Raw genomic sequence first — 22,973 nt, 5'->3', positions numbered from 1 at the left:
TGCCTGCAATGCAGAGATCCAGGTTCTGTCCCTGGGTCAGTAAGATACCCTGAAGAAGGGAATGGCAACCCATTCCAGTATTCTTGCCTGGAGAATTCCATGGACAGAGGAGCCTGGCAGGCTACAGTCCACGGGGTCAAAAAGAGTTGGACACGACTGAGCAACTAACACTAACTTAGGATAGTGAGACTGGACAGGAAGGTTGTGTGGGTTTTCTCCAGCTGTGCTCAGCTGTGCTGTGTGCAGGGGGAAAATGGGCCGAGATTTGGGTTTAGCCAGTATTGTGCTCAATCTCTGTTCATTTTCCTCCTTCCTCTTGCCTTCCATTTTCTCTTCTTGGTAGATATTAAATGAAGGGAGCACAGAAGATTGTATACTACCTAGGCTGTACACCAGTGGGACTGAAAACTGACTGTAGACAATCCACAGTCTGACTCTATTAGTCGGGGTCTGGTGAGGAAGACAGTCTTCCCTCTGGTGGCTCAGACAATAAAGAATCTGCCTGCAATGCAGGAGACCTGGGTTCGATCCCTGGGTTGGGAAGATCCCCTGGAAAAGGAAATGGCTACAGACTCCAGTATTCTTGCCTGGAGAATCCCATGGGCTGAGGAGCCCGGTGGGCTACAGTCCACGGGGTTGCAGGCAGTTAGGTGGTTCAACAGAGAGCATTTATCACAGGGAACCTGTCACCAAAGTGGTGGAAGAACAAAAATAGCAAAATAGGAAGGTGAGGGCTGTCTAGCAGGATCTGTAATTATTGAGACACCGCCACTACTTGAGTTGCCTCTCAGAACAGAAAAGGGTGAGAAATACGCTTACGTCTCCCGACTTCCCACTTTCCAGTCTGCCACCAGAGCCTTTCAAAGCCGATGACAAAGGAGACTGGGAAACGTAGACTGCAGGCACTGGGCCTCTGCAGTCCACGGCAGAGTAGGACAAGGATGGGGACCTGAGAGCAATCACTCAAATGACTGGCACACCAGGGAGCTGAAAGTTGACTTAATTAGAACAATAAGACGTCAGACCTGGAACTTGGAGGTCACCTCATCTACTCTTTCATTTTTATAGAGCAGGAAACAGACCCCAAAAGAAATGATGTGCCAAAGAGTAGCAAGAGTTGAGACTAGAATCCAGATCTTCTATCTTAAAGAACCTCTGTTCTTTCTTGTACTCCCGGGGTCTTCATCATTAAGCAGAGCTTCTTCCTGAATGAGGGCCCACAGTGTGGCTTCCCGCCCCTTCCAGCACCATTGCTGCCACTCAAGAACTTTATAGGTGACCTGGGGCCTCGACCTCCTTTTTCTTGCCAGTGCCACTGTAGAAGGACACTTAAAAGGACTGGGCAGTACAGAGTGCTTCCCTGGGTTCAAGCCAGAAGAAGAGACACAGAGGGGAGAGGCGTTTCTTCCAGGTCAGCAGACAACGACAAGACTTCCTGGGCTTTTGGGCTAAATTGTCCCGTGTCCTTGAGCAGTGGCCTCAGGCAGCATAACTTGGCCACCCGCGCACATTGCAGGTACTGGCAGGTGAGAGGATTGGTGATATACGATGTCTTGTAGCTCTGGCTCCTCACCCAGGACCCTTGATGAATGACCTAACTCTCTGATCTTAGTTTCAGGAAGACCTTAGGGGGAGCTGATATGATGCCGGGGTCCAGCCTCGGCAGGATCCAGGGGGTACCCTCAGGATGAACGGCGTCGACGAGAGAGAGAGAGAAGACACGTGAGACCAGCCTTGATAGGGCCAAGTCTGCGAGGGAGAGAGAGAGAAAGGGAGAGAGAAAGAAAGAGAGAGAGGGTGACCAGATGGGGGGTGCAGAGTCTGGCAGAGTCTGGCAATGCTTTATTTTTTACCGTGGCTTTTATACCCTAAATTAGTACATTTCTAAGGGGAAGATAGTTAAACATTACATCAGCTTATTCTTCATGAAACCAGGGTGTTTTCTGCATACTTCTTTGTTTATGAGGGTCTTGTACATTATCTTCTGGTCTTGGGGCCTATTAACATTTTATGCAAGTCAGGTGTATGTAAACCTATTTTCTGTTTCTATGGTGACCTTAACTGAAAGGTAGCAGTCTCATAGGGCAACAGTACAGAGTAGAAGTATAGCCTTATTAACACAAAAATTAATCCTTCTGCAGAAGTTGTCAGTTGCATTTATCTAAGAAGTTTACCCCACACTGACTCTGCGACTTTGGTGAGGCAGCTTCTGCCTAGCACTCCTGGCTGACAATTAACAACCATCTCATTGTTACCACACTAGGGCTAAGTTCTTATTTCTCTAGATCTTTAACTATATTAACAATGGTTTCTATAACACAACCTTAGCACATTAAAAGCAAAAACACAGCAAGCAAAACACAGCAAGCAAATGTCAACCCAATAACCACCTATAGAATAATTTTTCTTATGTTTTCTAATAGGACTCCTTCACCCCTCAAAAAGGCTCTATGTCTATTAGGGCTTTTATATAATCAGGTTCTTTTTTTTTTTTTTTTAATTAGTTGGAGGCTAATTACTTCACAACATTTCAGTGGGTTTTGTCATACATTGATATGAATTAGCCATAGAGTTACACGTATTCCCCATCCCAATCCCCCCTCCCACCTCCCTCTCCACCCGATTCCTCTGGGTCTTCCCAGTGCACCAGGCCCAAGCACTTTATAATCAGGTTCTTTATGCTATTTTATGATTAGGATATTATAAGCAATCATGCATATTAGTACCAAGCGCATAAATGCATTTGGCTAACAAACTACCAGCAAAGGAGTTTAAATTAAAACACTCCTTTCACCCTGTATAATCTCATAAAATACCACCACCTGGGAAACTTATTGATTAAAGTTCTAAACTGATTCTTATTTGGGAAGAGATTGGGGAAGGCCTTCTGCCTGTGTCACAGAAATTAGGGAGTAGTCTATTGAGGCAGGCATCAGAAAGACAGATATCATCTTTAAGGTGAGCGCCGGGGGCAGCTTTTCGAAATCCCTGAAAACCTGATCTGCCTTGCCCATCAGGTTTTCTCCCTCATGGCCTTGTCATGGGTGGGATCTCGTGTGTTGGCTCCCAGCAATATGAGCTATTGATATCCCTTGCTTTCTGAACTGGTTAGTCTTATAATTGCTTTATTCACTCTTTGGTTTCTCTTGGCCCTTGATTCAAATATTTGGAGAACACATATCCTTTGCTTCAAGCAGAATAAGCTATCACATTTGCCTGGATGGCCTGTTGGATTCCACCCCATCTACCTGAGTAAGTAGTTGCATTCCAGATGAACGCACTACACATGGAATTGGTTTTTAAAGTGTGGAGGTGGCACTTCCCCTTGTTTCTGCCTAGAAAGCTGCAATACTTGGGCCTCTGTGAGAAGAGAGGCATCTGTCAATGCTCTCAATGCTAGAAAAGCATCCAGCAGCTGGTGATCTCATTTCCATTCTTGAGATCCCTGCCTGCCCTGCAGGCCTTTTCCAATCAAGGCTGTCACTCCCAGCCTGGCTGTGGGTCTTGCCTGAGACCCTCCTACTTCTGTACGTTTTTTCAGCTTATGTTTGTTTTCTGCTAGAAACTGGCCCCAGTAGAGAAGTGACAGGGTGTATTGAACCTCTGCCATCCTCAGCACTTGGCTTTCAAAGTCATCCTGAGTGTTGACATCCAGTTGCCAAGTAAGAAAAGAAAGAAGCAAGTTGTATTTGGGTTTCCAAATACAACTGTTTTGGTTTTCTTCCTTTTCTTGACTGTATGGGAAAGATGGAATATATTTCCCTTCTTCTCTTGGAAGTGTTTAAATGAAGATTAGGCCCTAGATGGTTGGATGGCATCACTGACTCAATAGACATGAGTTTGGGTAAACTCCAGGAGTTGGTGATGGACAGGGAGGCCTGGCATGCTGCAGTTCATGGGGCTGCAAAGAGTTGGACACGACTGAGCAACTGAACTGAACTGACCTGACCATGAATAAAGGACAATAGGTTTTTGGTGTACACTGATTTAGACTCTGGGTTTAATTAGTTTTCAAAGGTAGCCGTGAAAGCACAAGAGAAGGGTGTTTTGTTTTGTTTTGTTGCTGTGCCATGCAGCATGTGGGATCTTAGTTCCCCAACCGGGGATCAAATCCATGCCCACTGCATTGGAAGTGCAGAGTCTTAACCACTGGACCACTAGGCAAGTCCCTGAGAAAGGATTTTTATGTGAGTGTGGGGGAGGGAAGAGCTGCCACAAGGTTTCTGGCTGTGGCTTCTAGTAAATCTCCAGTTTTTGGAAGGTACTGGATCAAGTCCCTTCAAATCCATGTCAACTGATCTTTTGCTTGTCATTCAAGACTGATGGCTTAGGAAGTTTGTGGTCTAGTTGCTAGAAAGAGAACCTGATCTACCCACCACTGCTGAATTTGTGTCCAACTCTCTGACCCTGTTCCATGCCACAAAAACCTCATTTTTCCCGAACCCCTGAATTACTTGGCAGGATGAGAATTTGGACACAGACTCACCCTCCTCTGCTGATCCTCCTTTCAAACGGAGGCAGTGGTAGCTAGCTATTACCAACCCCATTTCCCTTTCTTCCACAACATGGAATTAGGCCATATTTTCCAGCTAAGCTCCCTTGCAGTTTGGTGGAGTCTTGTGACTGAGGAGACACTTTGAGGCTTGGTTCTGAAAACCTCCTTGTGATTATCTCTTCTCTCATTTGGCAACTAGGCATCGACCCAGGATGATTTTGGAAACTGCATGTTGAAGATGACAGAGCTTTTGTCAGTCAGGTTCCTGAATGACTGCTAAAAACCAAACACTAGACCTAATATTAATGAAAACCACAGTCTATTTACAAAAAGGGTTAGACTATGGAGATGCAAAGCTTTATCAGTTTCAGCATTTGGCATCACCATACGTAATAAAGGGTGTCCCGGGTGGCTCAGTGGTAAGGATCTGCCTGCCAACGCAGGAGACGGGGTTTTGATTCCTGAGTTGGAAAGATCCCCTGGAGAAGGAAGTGGCAACCCACTCTGGTATTCTTGCCTGGGAAATCCCATACACAGAGGAGCCTGGCGGGCTATAGTCCATGGGGTTGCAAAGAGTTGGACATGACTTATCAGAGAAATATCAATAACCTCAGATAGGCAGATGACACCACTCTTATGGCAGAAAGCAAAGAGGAATTAAAGAGCCTCTTGATGAAGGTGAAAGAGGAGAGTGAAAAAGCTGGCTTAAAACTCAGCATTCAAAAAACTAAGATCATGGCATCCAGTCCTATCACTTCACAGTAAATAGATGGGGAAACAATGGAAACAATGACCAACTTTATTTTCTTGGGCTCCAAATCACTGTAGACAGTGACTGCAGCCACGAAATTAAAAGATGCTTGCTCCTTGAAAGAAAAGCAATGACCAACCTAGATAGTGTATTAAAAAGCAGAGATGTCACTTTGTTGACAAAGGTCCATGTAGTCAAAGCTATGGTTTTTCCAGTAGTCACGTATGGATTGAGAGTTGGACTATAAAGAAAGCTGAGTGCCGAAGAATTGATGCTTTTGAACTGTGGTGTTAGAGAAGACTCTTGAGATTCCCTTGGACTGCAAGGAGATGCAACCAGTCCATCCTAAAGAAAATCAACCCTGATATTCATTGGAAGAACTGATGCTGAAGCTCCAATATTTTGGCCACCTGATGTGAAGAGCTGACTCATTGTAAAAGACACTGATGCTGGGAAAGATTGAAGGAAGGAGGAGAAGGGAATGACAGAAAGTGAGATGGCTGGATAGCATCACCGACTCAATGGACATGAGTTTGAGCAAACTCTGGGAGTTGGTGACGGACAGGGAAGCCTGGCGTGCTGCAGTCCATGGGGTCACAAAGAATTGGACACCAATGAGCAGCTGAACAATGACACAGCTGTTCTCACATCAAACCTTTCCTCCTTAGAAATGTGCACCAGCCATATCAGTCTTTTTCCTCCTTTACCATTGTTCTCACCTGATGCGTCTGCCATGGCCCCTTGGTTTTGCTGGCTGCTTCACACCTTCCTTTCACTCCAGGTTTGTGCCACTCCAGAGGCCTACGTTTCACCAGCAGCTGGGCCTTCAGCATGCCTTAGCCCCATGTATCGACAATTTGTTGTCCTGATCCTCACTGTGGCTTATGCAAGTCATTGCCTTTCCTCCAGACCCCTTTCCCCACTGGTGGCCTTGCCTCCTATCTCACTGAGGAAGTCAAGGTGCTCTTATCAACTTCTAATCCCTGTCAACTTTTTCTAATCCCTCTCAGTCCCACCCTCCAACTCCTTCCTTTTGGTCTCAGAGTCACATTGATGTTCTTCTGTCTCCACTTCTGTCCACCTGTGGACTCCAGAGCTTTAGTAGCTGTGGCCCACAGGCTTAGTTGCCCCTCAGCACGTGGGATCTTCCAGGACCAGGGATCAAACCCATGTCCCCTGCATTGGCAGGTGGATTCTTGGTTAAGAATCCCTTGGATCTCCAGGGAAGTCCCTCCATTTGTGCTCTTGATCCATCTCTAAGACCAGATGGCTATTCTGCGAGATGACACCTCTCTCCTCAATACACTTAACTCTTTTTCTTTAAATAACGTAATAGCAACAAAATTCCTAGAAAGACTCATCCCGATTCAGTTTGTCATTCCCATTCAGTTTTTCATCTACCACAATCTAGATTTTGCTCCTACCTCCTGGCAAAAAAGACCACCACCTTCCTTACTGCCAAGTCCAAAGGCCTCTTTTTAATTCTTGTCTGCTTTCTCTATAGCATTTGATCCTGCTGATCTAACGGGGGTCCCACCTGTCCTATTCTTGGCCTACTTAGTGGGTGTTTGATTCTCTGTCCCCACTTTAAGCCTTAGTGTGACCACATGTTCCGTCATTGACCCCTTTCCCCATCCTTCCTTCCTGTCTCATCTTGTCCCTCTCATGCTCCCTGGCTCCTCCTCACTTTCGTTCTGCATAATCCACTCTGTGGGATTCCATGTCAGTTTTTATATTGATGACTTACAGATTGAGTCAGTATGGAATCAATTCTGAGTTCCAAATGATAATATCCAGGGATCTTGCTGCTGCTCCCCTTGTGGTGAAGGTTCCATGGGTATTTCAAGCTCAATTTGTGTGAAGTTGACCTCAGTATCTCCCTCCACTGCAAACCTGCTCCCCTGTATGCCCAGTGATGCCACCTGGAACCATCAAGCCAGAAAATGTACTCTTTGCATCATTTTCATATCTCTCATCTTCATTGCTTAGAACCATGTTAGGTCATTACTGTCTCTTGTTGGAGCCCCACAGGGGTCTCCTAACCAGTGCTCCCACCTTTAGTCTTGCTGACTTCTTGTTGTCGCCAGAGTCATCTTTCCAAAAAACAAAACTTTATGCCATGCCCCAGCCCAAACCCTTTAAAGGATCCTTGTTGCCTACAAGACAAAGTTCAAGCTCCACTGCACCGTTTAAGGCACCTTCCATGGCCTGCACCCGCCCTGCCCTCTTCTCTTTTCCTAAACTCCTGCCCCATTCAACACCTTGCTGTTCTCCAAAGTCACCGTATCTATGCCCCCTGTTCAGAATATCCTCCTCTCCCCTGCCTGCCTGGTGGACACCACTTAACTTTTGAGACTCAGTTCAAGCACCGCTTCCTCTAGAAAACCTCTGATTGCTTTCCTAGAGTAAAACTGACCTCTCCTCCCTTTGTGTCATAACCGGGGCCTCGGTGGGGTGGGAGGAGCTGACGGGGTGCTGTGCTCCCCGCCCAGCGCCGTGCATGCTGAGACCAAGGGCCTTGTCTTTCATCACTATGTGCCTGGCGCCTCACCCAGCGCCTGGCAGGCCTCAGTACACCGCTCCTCTTGGTGCTGAATGGGAAAGTGGGTATGTGGGAGGCCCTGGGAGAATTTTGAGTTTCAACTATAGGAGCGTGTTGGACTGAGAACAGGCCTGTGAGACTTTATTTATGCAAGGGAAGCATCCCCTCCCTCACTTCACCCGTTACTTCTGGGGCACCCCCCTGCTCTGCGGGGGGTCCCTGGTAGGCAAGGTGGTCGTTGGTAGTCTCTCCTGAAGGCACTGTGTCTAGTGTTGAGATGAATCCTCTTCCAGCTGCATCTGGAGGAAAGTGCCTGCAAGAGAAGGGTGAGTCGAATGGCAGGGGCCAGAGCATGGACGGCAGGAGCTGATGGGGTGCTCAGAGCTTTGGTACCCAGTTACTCAGTACCTGGGTCCTGTCTTTGTGAGACATGCTGGGCCACTCATATGCAGAAAAAAAAAAAGTCCTAATTCGGTTTTTCCTCACTTTGTCTGTGTGTACAGCAGGTCCCAATCCCGCTCTAAAAAGCTGGAGCCCGCCTTGGGATTGGATCCTTAGCATTTCCCCTTCTGTTTGTTCTGGGCATGGCTCCAGCAGGACAGGGCCAGGGGCTGGGGCTCAGGTCCTCTTACCTGAGGCTTTAGCGTAAACTGTCTGCTGGTCTCTGCTCTGGGTGACACAGGACAGGTACATCTTCTGGTCCTCGATCTTTTCCACGTTGACATTCAGCACAGCCAGAGAGCCCAGGGGAATCAAGCTGGGAGAGGAGGTGGCTTAGCCCTGCTCATGTAGGCCCCTGGGCCCTGCCCCTCAACTCTCTGTCCTCCCCCATACTTCTCTTCATCTTACCTTGTCTCAAGGACTTAAGTAGCTCCCGGATCAGGGCCCATCTGCCAGCAACCAGAGTTGCATGGCAGAGGTTCTGATCTGTCCAGGGGACCAAGGGACTGTGTGGCTGGGGAAGGAGCATGACAGGTCTTCTGCACCCCAACTGCCCCCTCAATGGCCAACACCCCAAAGCTCTGTACTTACTTTAAAAAAAAAAACTGATTTTTTGTTTGTTTGTTTAATTTTTTGGCCACACCATATAGCATGTGGGGTCTTAGTTCTCTGACCAGGGATTGAGCCCACACCCTCTGCATGGGAAGTGAGGTGTATTAACCACTGGACTGCCAGGGAAGTGCCCCATACTTACTTTTTGAACCTGATGTTGAAATTTACTGTTAACAGCCCCTCTCCAGACAGGTAAGCAGTTTTAGAAAAGGTCTCATCTATCAAGGCTGCCAGGGACCCTCCGTGGGCAAACCTGGGGGAGAGGGCAGGGAGTAAGGCCAGGGACAGAAACCGCCCCGCCCCCCCCCCCTTCCATCTTTCCCCAGGAAAGGGAAGGAAACGGATCTGGATCCTGTCTGGCCAAACCAGTCAAAATCAGCTGGTTTTTCTTTCATGTTACTACAGCCTGTGTTAGCAACCATTGATACCATTATTGTATTTCACCAGGAAAAAAAAATTTTTTTCTGATAGAATGAATGGAAGAAACCTTTTTTTTGATTCATCACCTAACTGCTGGTAGCAATCACCCTAGTTTGGAAAGGTACACTCCTTCAGGGGATGGAAAAGTCCCTGAACTTTTGGGCTTTAGTCTCTAAACTGTGACCTTCGGCAGCTCTCACCTCACCAGTCACTATGGCCAGTGTTGAGCCCACATTTTCAAGGTGGGTAACCATGACACTTGACCTAGGGCCTATTCAGTGATGACAAGATGGACTCCAGAGCGGCGCTGCCTGTGGAAAGCTGAGAGCCAGCTTCAGTAGATGCTGCAAACACTTGCTTTATTTAAAGGGTGCAAATTCTCGTTCTAACTTGTGTAACCTGACTTTCTTCATGCCAAAGCTCCGTTGCTGGTTAAGCTGGGGGAAATAGAAAGGCACCGAGTTTTAGGAAGCAGATAACTCCAAAGAGATTCCAGTTTCTGACTTTCAACAGTGTGACGCTGATTCTCCACCAACCAGGTCAGCTTCCCTGCTGGGCTATCACGGGTTACCCTGCTGCGCCTGCCACTAGCAGGCTTCCCACACCCACCTGCTTCTGCTCCCTTTGGTGGAAAGTACTGGGGGCCACGCAACCACACCCGCCTGGTTTGACTCCTTGCTCCACATTCACTACCTGTTTGATCTTGTGCAAGTTGCTAAACCTTTCTAAGCCTTAGTTTTCTCACTGTGAATTGTGAATAAAAATAATTTGTGTCTCATCAGATCAAATGAGGTAATGTTTATAAAACTTCACATACACCTCAAGAAACTTCCCTTCCCACATGGCTTGAAATGGAGGAAGAGTTGTAGCTGAAGAACAGTAAGCCTTCTCTTCCCTCTTTGTTCAGGGCCTAGGACCCAGTGCCAAGTGTGAAGATGCTTCAGGGTAGCTCTTGGTCAGTTATTCTACCCTGCCTCATTGCCGTGGGGCTGGGCGGGTACTTGTAAGATAATAGAATATGTATATATGCTGTGCTGTGCTTAGTCGCTTAGTCGTGCCAGACTCTGCGACCCCATGGACTGTAGCCCACCAGACTCTTCTGTTCATGGGGATTCTCCAGGCAAGAATACTGGAGTGAGTTGCCATGCCCTCCTCCAGGGGATCTTCCCAACCCAGGGATTGAACTGCTTTGCAGTTCCACTGCTTTGCAGGCAGATACTTTATCATCTGAGTCAAGGAAAGCCCAGGAATCCTGGAGTGGGTAGCTTATGCCTTCTCCAGGGGATCTTGGTCTCTGCCCCTGGGTCCTGGCACAGAGCTCCTGAAACCCTCATAATTTCCTGTGTGATAGGAATGTCTCTTGTTCTAACAAGGTGTCTCTGGGTGGGCTCCTGGTTGAAGGCTGGTTACCAGAAAGACCATGCCATGATTAGAAGCTTGGAATTTTCTGTCCTGCCCCCACAACCTCTAGTTCTGTTGAGAAGGGAGAAGGGCTGAAAATGAAGTTAATGATGGACCATACCTATGTGTTGTAGCCTCCATAAGAATTCCAGTTGGTATGGCTTGGCGAACACATCCATGCTAGGAGGGTGATGCGCCACAACTCCACAAGGACAGATGCTCTTGCACTCAGGATGTGTTCCCAGACCTTCTCTTACAGACTTATTCCATCTGGATGTTCATCCTTTGGTGGTGGTTTAGCTGCTCAGTTGTGTCTGACTCTTTGTGATCCCATGGACTGTAGCCCGCCAGGCTCCTCTGTCCACTGGATTTTCCAGGCAAGTATACTGGAGTGGATTGCCATTTCCTTCTCCAGGGGATCTTCCTCACACAGGGACTGAACCTGGGTCTCCTGTACTGCAGGCAGATTGTTTACCGAGTGAGCTACTAGGGAAGCCTGTTCATTCTTTACCATATCTTTAATAAACCGGTAAACATAAGTACCCCATTTCCAAGGTCAGGAGCGGCGGCCCAGAGGAGATACCCCACGTCCAAGGTAAGGAGCAGCGGCTGTGCTTTGCTGGAGCAGCCGTGAAGAGACACCCCACGTCCAAGGTAAGAGAAACCCAAGTAAGATGGTAGGCACTGAGAGAGGGCATCAGAGGGCAGACAGACTGAAACCACAATCATAGACAACAGGCCAATCTGATCACATGGACCACAGCCTTGTCTAACTCAATGAAACTAAGCCATGCCGTGTGGGGCCACCCAAGATGGACGGGTCATGGTGGAGAGGTCTGACAGAATGTGGTCCACTGGAGAAGGGAATGGCAAACCACTTCGGTATTCTTGCCTTGAGAACCCCATGAACAGTATGAAAAGACAAAAAGATAGGACACTGAAAGATGAACTCCCCAGGTTGGTAGGTGCCCAATATGCTACTGGAGATCAGTGGAGAAATAACTCCAGAAAGAATGAAGGGATGGAGCCAAAGCAAAAACAAGACCCAGTTGTGGATGTGACTGGTGATAGAAGCAAGGTACGATGCTATAAAGAGTAATATTGCATAGGAACCTGGAATGTTAGGTCCATGAATCAAGGCAAATTGGAAGTGGTCAAGTAGGAGATGGCAAGAGTGAACATCGACATTCTAGGAATCAGCGAACTAAAATGGACTGGAATGGGTGAATTTAACTCAGATGACCATTACATCTACTACTATGGGCAAGAATCCCTTAGAAGAAATGGAATAGCCATCATAGTCAACAAAAGAGTCTGAAATGCAGTACTTGGATGCAATCTCAAAAATGACGGAATGATCTCTGTTCGTTTCTAAGGCAAATCATTCAATATCATGGTAATCCAGGACTATGCCCTGACCATTAAAGCTGAAGAAGCTGAAGTTGAATGGTTCTATGAAGCCCTACAAGACCCTGTAGAACTAACATCCAAAAAAGATGTCTTAAAAAAAAAAAAAAAGATGTCTTTTCATTATAGGGGACTGGAATGCAAAAGTAGGAAGTCAGGAAACACCTGGAGAAACAGGCAAATTTGGCCTTGGAGTACAGAATGAAGCAGGGCAAAGGCTAATAGAGTTTTGCCAAGAGAACACACTGGTCATAGCAAACACCTTCTTCCAACAACACAAGAGAAGACTCTACACATGGACATCACCAGATGGTCAACACTGAAATCAGATTGATTATATTCTTCACAGCCAAAGATGGAGAACCTCTATACAGTCAGCAAAAACATGACAGGGAGCTGACTGTGGCTCAGATCATGAACTCCTTATTGCCAAATTCAGACTTAAATTGAAGAAAGTGGGGAAAACCATTGGGCCATTTAGGTATGACCTAAATCAAATCCCTTATTATTATACAGTGGAAGTGAGAAATAGATTTAAGGGACTAGATCTGATAGACAGAGTGCCTGATGAACTATGGACGGAGGTTCATGACACTATACAGGAGACAGGGATCAAGACCATCCCCAAGAAAAAGAAATGTAAAAAAGCAAAATGGCTGTCTGAAGAAGGCTTACAAATATTTGTGAAAAGAAGAGAAGCAAAAAGCAAAGGAGAAAAGGAAAGAGATACCCATTTGAATGCAGAGTTCCAAAGAATAGCAAGGAGAGATAAGAAAACCTTCCTCAGTGATCAATGTGAAGAAATAGAGGAAAACAATAGAATAGGAAAGACTAGATATCTCTTCAAGAAAATTAGAGATACCAAGAGAACATTTCATGCAAAGATGGGCTCAATAATAGACAGAAATGGTATGGACCTAACAGAAGCAGAAGATTTTAAGAAGAGGTGGCAAGAATACACAGAAGAATTATACAAAAAAGATCTTCATGACCCAGATAATCACGATGGTGTGATCACTCACCTAGAGCCAGACATTCTGGAATGTGAAGTCAAGTGGGCCTTAGAAAGCATCACTACGAACAGAGCTAGTGGAGGTGATGGAATTCCAGTTAAGCTATTGCAAATCCTAAAAGATGCATGATGCTGTAAAAGTGCTGCACTCAATATGCCAGCAAATTTGGAAAACTCAGCAGTGGCCACAGGACTGGAAAGGGTCAGTTTTCATTCCAATCCCAAAGAAGACCAATGCCAAAAAATGCTCAAACTACTGCACAATTGCACTCATCTCACACCCTAGTAAAGTAATGCTTAAAATTCTCCAAGCCAGGCTTCAGCAATATGTGAACCGTGAACTTCCAGATGTTCAAGCTGGTTTTAGAAAAGCCAGAGGAACCAGAGATCACATTGCCAACATCTGCTGAATCACCGAAAAAGCAAGAGAGTTCCAGAAAAACATCTATTTCTGCTTTATTGACTATGCCAAAGCCTTTGACTGTGTGGATCACAATAAACTGTGGAAAATTCTTCAAGAGATGGGAATACCAGACCACCTGACCTGCCTCTTGAGAAACCTGTATGCAGGCCAGGAAGCAACAGTTAGAACTGGACATGGAACAACAGACTGGTTCCAAATAGGAAAAGGAGTACATCAAGGCTGTCTATTGTCACCCTGCTTATTTAACTTATATACAGAGTACATCACGAGAAAGCCTGGGCCGGAAGAAGCACAAGCTGGAATTAAGATTACTGGGAGAAATATCAATAACCTCAGATATGCAGATGACACCACCCTTATGGCAGAAAGTGAAGAAGAACTAAAGAGCCTCTTGATGAAAGTGAAAGAAGAGAGTGAAAAAGTTGGCTTAAAGCTCAGCATTCAGAAAACTAAGATCATGGCATCTGGTCCCATCACTTCATAGTAAATAGATGGGGAAACAGCGGCTGACTTTATTTTTTGGGCTCCAAAATCACTGCAGATGGTGACTGCAGCCATGAAATTAAAAGACACTCCTTGGAAGGAAAGTTATGACCAACCTAGACCGCAAATTAAAAAGCAGAGACATTATCTTGTCAACAAAAGTCCATCTAGTCAAGGCTATGGTTTTGCCAGTAGTCATGTATGGATGCTCCTCCATCCATGGGATTTTCCAGGCAAGAGTACTGGAGTGGGTTGCCATTTCCTTCTCCAGAGGATCTTCCCGACCCAGGGACCGAACCCAGGTCTCCCACATTGTAGGCAGACACTTTACCGTCTGAGCCACCAGGGAAGTCGTATGGATGTGAGAGTTGAATTATAAAGAAAGCTGACCTTCAAAGAATTGATGCTTTTGAATTGTGGTGTTGGAGAAGACTCTTGAGAGTCCCTTGGACTGCAAGGAGATCCAACCAGTCCATCCTAAAGGAGATCAGACCTGAGTGTTCATTGGAAGGACTGATGTTGAAGCTGAAACTCCAATACTTTGACCACCTGATGCGAAGAGCTGACTCATTTGAAAAGACCCTAATGCTGGGAAGGATTGAAGGCAGGAGGAGAAGGGGATGACAGAGAATGAGATGGTTGAATGGCATCACCGACTCAACGGACATGAGTTTGGGTAAACTCCAGGAGTTCATGATGGACAAGGAGTTCTGGCGTGCTGTGATTTATGGGTTCGCAAAGAGTCGGACATGACTGAGCGACTGAACTGAACTGAACTGGAACATAAGTAAGTGGTTCTTTGAGTTCTGTGAATGGTTCTAGTAAATTCATCCAACCAGAGGAAAGGGTACTGGGAACCACCAGTTACTGCCAGATCAGAAATTGTGGGTAACCTGTGCACCTACACTTGCGGTTGGCATCTGAAGAAGGATGGAAGCAGTCTTGTGGGACTGAGTCTTTAACCCGTGGGGTCTGACACTATCTCCAGGTAGACAGTGTTCTATTGTGGGACCCCCCCCCATTGGTGTCACAGGGAATTGCTTGGTGTTGGGGGAGCTTCCAGCCATTTGGGGGCCAAAGTGTCAGAAGGGAAGTGTTTTGTGTGAGAGTGAGAAGCTCACAGGAAAGAAAGACAGCAGGAAGTACAAGACTTTTCCTTACACAGGAGGTAGACTGACCTGGGTGTTTCTAATTCAGTGCTGATCCCTTCTTAGATCCCCCCAATCTTCTAGCCTCAGTGTTGAGTGCTCCTCTTCTGCCTTCCCAGCCCCACTTCCATGAGCCCCCAAATCAAAGGCCACATTCCACCCTATCCTTGCCTCTTTGGGGGGTTTTCCTCTTCATAAGGGAGGGGACTGGTGGCCTGGGTAGATCTCTGACCTAGTCCCCCAGTGTCTGCACGCACTCATGTAGAAGCCCCCATGGAAGATACCTTCAGGATGGCCAAGGGGACGAAAGGGCTGCAGTCGGAATCTGTGGCCTGCAGAGGTGCTGATATCTAATAATCTCTTTGAATTCTGTTTAACTGCAACTCAGTCTCTCTAAGGTCTTGGGACCCTTAAGTTTCTCTTTCCCTCCCCTCTCTCCTCTCCCTTGCAAGGATTCTGACCCCACAGTTAGCCTTCAGTGACTGTCTAAAGCAGGAACAGGGATCAAGAAGGCAGACAAACATGGACCTGGTGACGTGGACCCAGCGTCCTTAAGCAAGAGGCTCAGGGCCTGTCTGAGTGTGTATTTATGTCCAGTGTGAATGTATTTACATCCACTGTGAGTTCTTTCCTGGGTCCCTTCCCAGTTTGGAGGCAGCAGAGTACAGAAGAAGCAATGGACTTGGAGTCCCGCCTCCTGGGTTAGAGTCCTGGATCTGACCTTAACTGCCTGTGCTACCTTGGGCAAGATCACTTACCTCTGTGCGCCTCAGTTTGCCTACTGGGCAAAGGTGAAGTTTGGAGAGATAGCCTGATAGCTGTATTGTGCTTTATGGTTTATGAGTACATACACACAGGCCCTTCATATCATATCTCTCAGCTATTCTGGGAGGTAGATATTACTGCCCCAAGATTTAGGTAAGGAGACTGAAGTGCATGCATGCTAAGTCATTTCAGTCATGTCCAACTCTTTGTGACCCCATGGACTGTAGCCCACCACGCTCCTCTGTCCTTGGGGTTTTCCATGCAAGAATACTGGAGTGGGTTGCCATTTCCTTTTCCAGGAGACTGAAGGCCAGGAGACAGAGGTTAACTTGCTTGCTTGGGGTCTTCATACAAGCAGTGGCAGAGGAGGACTGGAAGTCTGGTCCTTAACTCCAGATCTTGTCATCTTCTGAGTCCACTACACCCTTCTCAGAGTGGCTTTTAAGGCCCCTTTTTACTGAAAAATTTCCAGGCCTGGAATAAGGAGACTGTCTCTTATCTGCCCAATGGGGACTGAACCAGATGACAGAATATCCTTCCACACCTGACACCGTGAGACTGAAGCCCAGTGCCTCCCACTCTCCACCAAACTCCATAGAGAGAGGTACAGAGCCCAGAGGCTGGCCGAGCCCAATCCACCCCCTTGGCCAAGCCCGGGAAGCAGTCAAAGATGTCCCCCGCCGGGGTTAGCCCGTTATCTTACCCTGGGACCCCCTCCAGGTAGGGTCCTGGTTGGAAAAGACAGATGGACTTCTTCTCAGATGGTTGAAAAAAGATGACATACTCATAGCCTTGTCCTTCCCTTTCAATACACCTGGTGAAGAGGCGCCAGTCACTTTTGTCTGGGGAGAGATGGGCGGTGACAGAGCTGAAGGAGGGAGTGTGTGAGGCCAGGGGGACCAGTCAGGAGGCAGGGTCGGTCATTCAGCAGCAGAGATGGAGCTGGCCTCTGGCACATTGTTGAGGAGAGAACCAGGGGACACATGGGCTCTGCTCTTGGGGAGTCTTCAACTGGAGAGTGAGGCACTGACCCGTCCTCAAGGTCTTCAGTCTGAGGGGACAACAGCCCTGTCCTCTGGAGCCCTGGGTCTGAGGGGAACACAGCCCTGTCCTCCGGGAGCCCTGAATCTTGAGGAAGAAACATTCATGAAGTTCCCTGGCTGAGAGTAGTTGTAGGGTCATAGGCAAGTCAGACTTTAAGAGACCTTAAACATTGAAAATTAAAATGTAAGGCATTTAATACACATACTGTTCAAAAGAACAATATGGAACAGAAAAATAAGTGAAAATGGAATCCCACAAAGTTCTGATTTTTTTTTTCCTCAAGGTGACTATAAGAACCATATCTTTCTCAGATGAAAACCAAAATCTTCAAAAATTTTTGATGCAACTTTGTTTTTTCCATAAATTGAATGGACCATCTAGTCAGCACTTGGCTGGAAGAACACGTATGTGAGTGAGAGAGACATGTTAACCTGTCCATGTCCATGCACATGCAGAGAGATCAAAGTAGAGAGCTCTATTGCTCTGACCTGTGGGTGTTTCAGGAATCTCTGGGCCTAGCAGAACAGGGATGGTGTGGAAGGAGTTTCTCCAGTGGGCAAGGGGGAATCCTCAGACCTTTGTGGGGTGGGGAGGAGGACTTGGGATAAGGCTTGACAGTAAGGCAAGCATCCCTGGTGAGGAGGCAGATGGGTAGAGGGCTGAGTCAGCAGTTCTCTGGAGGGTGCACTCTGGGCTGGGAGCAGAGGCAGTTGCTTGGGCATGCTCTCATCCCCCAGGAGGAGGGGAGTAGGGGACGGGGGCTGAGAGGACGCTTTCCTCATCCATGTGCCTGGGGCTGCAGCATGAGGGGTGGACTTGCCAGAAAGAACTTCTGGCTGAGAACTGGCAGAGAGCTTGTGAGTTTCCTCCCGAAAAGTCCCTGGCCGCCAGAAAAGGGGCTGGCCGAACTGATTCCAGTGGGCTGGTGCATGTGCATGCCAAGGGCCGCTCTCAGGCCAGGCCTTACCTGAGTTAGCTGATGACTCTAGTGGGAGCTTGAACCCCTGGATGTGGTCTCTGTTGGACCTGAAGGAAGGCAGTCTGACCCAGCCTTCGGTCTTGGTCTTCTCCAGAAATTCATGATACAGGCTCAGCATGTCTGGACCCCAGCTGGCATTGGGGAGGGCGTAATTCTTACTCTCTGTCATCTCCCAACAGAATCTTGAGACCTGGTCAGGAAAGATTGGGGAGACTAGATGGCTTTCTGGAAGGTGGCCCATGGTTTGGGCTGCGGGATCTGTACATAATGTAACCCAGCTCCTGGGTTCTTGGGCTCCTCAATCCCTTCTGTCAGTGTTGAGGGAAATGGCCCTTGGGGACTCCTGAGAGTGACCAGGCAAGGGGAAAAGTGAAAGTCACTCTGTCGTGTCCGACTCTTTGCAACCCCATGGACTATACGGTCCATGGAATTCTCCAGGCCAGAATACTGGAGTAGGTAATCTTTCCCTTCTCCAGGGGATCTTCCCAACCCAGGGATCAAACCCAGGTCTCCCACATTGCAGGCAGTTTCTTTACCAGCTAAGTCACAAGGAAAGCCCATGAATACTGGAGTGGGTAGCCTATCCCTTCTCCAGTGGATCTTCCCCCACCTAGAAATCGAACCTGGGTCTCCCACATTGCAGGTGGATTCTTTACCAACTGAGCTATCAGGCTAGGGGACACTAATGTGCAAAGGAAGGGAAGGAAAGGCGTTGGGGCTGACAATTAGAGGCAGCATCTCTGTAATGGTGCAGTATAATTGCCCTGCTTTAAAACCTGAGAAGGAACTTCCCTGCTGGTCCAGTGATTAAGAATCTGCCTTGCAATGGAGAGGTTGAAGGTTCAATCCCTGGTCAGGGAACTAAAATCCCACATGCTGAGGAGCAACTAAGCCTGTGTGCTGCAGTACTGAGCCTGTGTGCCACAGTACTGAGCCTGTGTGCCGCAGTACTGAGCCTGTGCCACAACTAGAGAGTCGGAGTGCTGGAATGAAAGATCCTGCATGTCGCAAAGAAGATCCCATGTGCTGAAACTAAGACCCAATGCAGCCAAACAAGAACAAAAATGAAAACCACCTGGAGCTGTTCCTTGAGGCTGAAAATGGCTAGTATTAGCCCCACTGTACATATGGGAAAACTGAGGAAATATGGCTAAGGTTGCCAAACTTATGAGCATATGAGCTGGTGGTTGGACTAGAGCTCTTTCTGTGTGTGCTAAGTTGCTTCAGTTGGTTCCGACTCTTTGTGGCACCATGGACCATAGCCTGCCAGGCTCCTCTGTCCATGGAATTCTCCAGGCAAGAATACTGGGGTGGGTTGCTGTGCCCTCCTCCAGGGGATCTTCCTAACCCAGGGATCGAATCTGTGTCTTTTTTGTCTCCTGCATGGCAGGTGGGTTCTTTACCACTAATGCCACCTGGAAACCTCAGAGCTCATTCTGAGCAACTGTCTACCTCGGCGGGGGCGGGGCGGTGGGGGTGGGAGTGGGACCACAGGTGAGGACCATTGTTACTCACCTCAGGAGCTACTTCGGCTCTGTCCATAGCTGTGCTCACCCTGAAGTGAGTAACAATGGGGAAGTGGGGAGTGGGGGCTCTCTTGAAACATGTTTTGGGCACCGGCAGTGGTGCAGTACTGTCTATGGGATGAAGAGGAGTCCTCTGTGGCACCAGATGCTCTTGCACCAACTGCAACCATGGGCAACAGGCCAGTTGTTTGCTAAGGCCGCACACAGCATCCTTCACCTGGGGATGTCCCAACAGTCTGAGCCCCATTGGAGGAAAGTGATTGGTGGCCACACAAGATTCAGATCAGGAGGAAAGTAACCTGGTGGTCTTCATTCGGGATCTGGGCTACTTGGTTTCCTTTGCCTAATCAAATAGCTCCCAACAAGCTGCTCACCTACCCTGGCCATGATCTAGGAAGAGGAGATTTGGGTTGGTCCCTATGGTGGCTCAGATGGTAAAGAGTCCACCTGCAATGAAGAAGACTTGGGTTCAATCCTTGGGTCAGAAAGATCCTTGGAGAAGGAAATGACAGCTCGCTTGCCTGAAGAGTCCCATAGACAGAGGAGCCAGGCGGGCTACAGTCCATGGGGTTGCAAAGAATCACAACTTAGCAACGAAACAACAACAACAACTATATCCTTGGGCTCCAGAAGGCTGTGCATTTGGTTGAACTGAGAACTCACTCACCAGGGTCTCCGTGGAGGATCCGAAGGCTGAGGCAGGGTTGAATCTGGGCAGGAGGTGGGTGAGACCAGGAAGAGCTCCATGGTGACCAAGTATCACTGCCACCTGGAAGCCTGTCCGTAGCATGACTGAGCGCTGAGCTGCAGGGCTGTAGCAGCGAGGCCAGTGAGGGATTTCCAGCTGCTTCTTGGTGCTGTCGGCGCAGCTGCCTCTCAGACAAGCCTCTCTCCTCTCTGTCTCAGGCTTTTATTAGCAAGCTGCCAGCACAGATGACTAGCAAGGCTGGGCTGGTTTGATGCAACACCCACAGATGCTTGGGGCTTCTAGCTGGTGCAGAGCCCCATCCAGCCCTTGGGGAGAGGCAGGTGCTGCTTGGGCATGAATGCGGAGCAGGGCTGGCCTCAGTTCAGAAATATTTGTTAAAGGAGAAAAAGAGGACTTAATGAAATAGGATAGTGTATATGAAACTTCAGAGAGTTGCCCTGGAACTTTTCTGGGAAGAACCCAATAATACTCCCGGAAAGGAAAGGGAGGTCTGATCCTTGCCTGGAGGTTGTTGATGGAGAATCTGTGTATGTTGGTGGAGTTTTGGCAGCAGACAGTGCTGGGAGTGAGATGGGGAGCAGCGCAGCAGAGGTTTTGTCAATGACAAGTCTAGGGAAGAGCCAGCTTTGAGTGGGGGAGCGGGGAAGAGGAGCTCAGTCTGTAAGGGTGTGAAATCTTTTTGGAGGTGGTATTTCTTCTGCTGAATTAAAATGGCCAATTTCCAACTAAAAGTCCCAGATTTTAATTCACCAGAATAAACATGGAAATTTAAAGATTTTATCCCACCTTCTGTAGTTAGCTGCCCTAGAAGACTAGAATATAAGTATTTTCCTCATCTCTTGTCAAGGTTTGAATGAAACTTCTTCAGGGACGGGGGGAACTCAGTTTTTTTGATTGATTCAGTCTCTGGGTCTAACCATAAATATTTGAACTAGTTGCCGACATTTAAAAACAAGGAGTTTCATAGACAGCAGAAGGCCACAGACCTCCAGATAAGTGAAAAGATCTGGCAACAGGACATCTTCATCCCTGTGTAGCAGCCACGGGCTGGAGTGGATCCCCTGTGCCCTCTGGCTTGCCCCAGGCCTCCGCGATCCTGAACATTTCTTCATTCCGTCTGCCAGCCTCTATGTTCAGTTCAGTCACTCAGTCGTGTCCGACTCTTTGAGACCCCCATGGACTGCAGAATGCCAGGCTTCCCTGTCCATCACCAATTCCAAGAGTTTACTCAAACTGATGTTCATCGAGTCGATGACTCCGTCCAACCATTTTATCCTCTGTCGTCCCTTTCTCCTGCCTTCAATCTTTCCCAGCATCTGGGTCTTTTTATGAGTTAGTTCTTTGCATCAGGTGGTCAAAATACTGGCGTTTCAGCTTCAACATCAGTCCTTCCAATGAATATTCAGGTTGATTTCCTTCAGGATTGACTGGTTTGATCTCCCTGCAGTCCATGGGACTCTCAAGAGTCTTCTCCAAAACCACAGTTCAAAAGCATCAATTCTTCGAGGCTCAGCTTTCTTTATAGTCCAACTCTCATGACTACTGGAAAAATGACCAACCTAGACGGCATATTGAAAAGTAGAAACATTACTTTGCCAACAAAGGTCTGTCAAATCTGCCAGCCTCTATGTGCAATACTTGATTTGGAAGATGAGACTTGAGGAGGAGACAGGAGAGAAAAGAGGAATCTTAGAAAAGGTAAATGGGGGACTTCCCTGGTGTCCCATGGCTAGGACTCTGTGCTTCCGATGCAGGGGGACTGGGTTCAATCCCTGGTCAGGGAACTAAATCCCACGTGCTGCAACTAAGACCTGGAGGAACCAAATAAATAGTTTTTAAAAAAACGTAGACAGACTGAAGAGGAGGCAGAGGAAAAGGGAGCAGGGAAGAGAAGGATTCATGGGGTGGCAGTGTTGGAGGCTGGGAGCTGATCCCAGGAAGGTTGCCCTGGGAGAAGAAGGCAGGGGCTGTCATCCCAAGAAGAATCAGTAGCTGAATCTGGGAAAGGAAATCCTTGTTTCATTGCCTTAGGTTCACTGTCTGGTTCCTGACACAGAGCTCCTAAATCCCTTGAAATTTCCTGGGTGATAGGAGCATCTTTTATTTTATTTATTTATTTATTTTTTACCTTTGGGTCATATTTATTTAAGGGTTAAGAACACAGACTCAGAAAGCCACACATAACCTTGGGAAATGATCAATGTGCCAGAGAATGCTGATTGCTTACCTCTCCAATCCCTTTTCCCTTTCTACTTTTCTATCAACATCCTGGTTTTATTTTGGATAATCATGGGCCCAATGGAAAGGTTTCTTTTCCTCGCCTCCATTGTAGCTAGGTATAGACAATGATGTGCAAATAGGCATCTTTTGTTTTAATGAAATGACTCTGAGTGGGCTCCAGAGAGCCTTAGGATGGGGGCTGGTTACCAGAAAGACCAAGCCTTAGTTAGAAGCTTGGAATTTTCAGTCTCATCTCCCATCTTTCAGGAGGGGGAAGAGGTTGGAGGCTAGTTAATGATTCATCATCCTTACATGATGATAGTGAAAGTTGCTCAGTCACGTCTGACTCTTTGCGGCCCCATTGACTATACAGCTCATGGAATTCTCCAGGCCAGAATACTGGAGTGGGTAGCTGTTCCCTTCTCCACGGGATCTTCCCAACCCAGGGATAGAAGCCAGGTCTCCCGCATTGCAGGTGGATTCTTTACCGGTTGAGAGGCCTCCATAAAAACTCCAGAAGTGTAGGGTTTGGAGAGCTTCCAGGTTTGCACACTCCTATGCTCAGTTCAGTTCAGTTGCTCAGCCGTGTCCAAC

The 22,973-nt window shown here is 47.6% G+C and overlaps 1 protein-coding gene across 1 annotated transcript; it reads right to left on the bottom strand.

Moving 5' to 3' along the window:
- Positions 1-7,902: 7,902 nt before the first annotated feature.
- THEM5 (thioesterase superfamily member 5) lies at positions 7,903-20,363 on the bottom strand. Its single transcript, XM_043879009.1, has 6 exons — positions 20,118-20,363; positions 17,913-18,114; positions 16,605-16,743; positions 8,984-9,094; positions 8,421-8,545; positions 7,903-8,101 (listed from the first exon to the last, which is right to left on the bottom strand). Exons 1-6 carry the CDS (start codon positions 20,238-20,240, stop codon positions 8,055-8,057), a joined length of 747 nt encoding a protein of 248 aa, XP_043734944.1. The 5' UTR covers positions 20,241-20,363; the 3' UTR covers positions 7,903-8,054.
- Positions 20,364-22,973: the final 2,610 nt, after the last annotated feature.

Source organism: Cervus elaphus, chromosome 20, assembly GCF_910594005.1.
Source record: "Cervus elaphus chromosome 20, mCerEla1.1, whole genome shotgun sequence".
NCBI classification, from domain to species: Eukaryota; Metazoa; Chordata; class Mammalia; order Artiodactyla; family Cervidae; genus Cervus; species Cervus elaphus.
Note: the sequence above shows the minus strand (reverse complement) of the source record. Positions and strands in the feature narration are given on the sequence as shown.

Excerpts from the sequence above, each read along its gene's own strand:
- THEM5 (XM_043879009.1), bottom strand. The coding sequence starts at position 20,240 with ATGCTACGGACAGGCTTCCAGGTGGCAGTGATACTTGGTCACCATGGA. Across the intron at positions 18,115-20,117 it reads GATCCTCCACGGAGACCCTG|GTCTCAAGATTCTGTTGGGA; the intron begins GTGAGTGAGTTC and ends TTTCCTGACCAG. Across the intron at positions 8,102-8,420 it reads AGTTTACGCTAAAGCCTCAG|GCACTTTCCTCCAGATGCAG; the intron begins GTAAGAGGACCT and ends CTTCTCTTGCAG.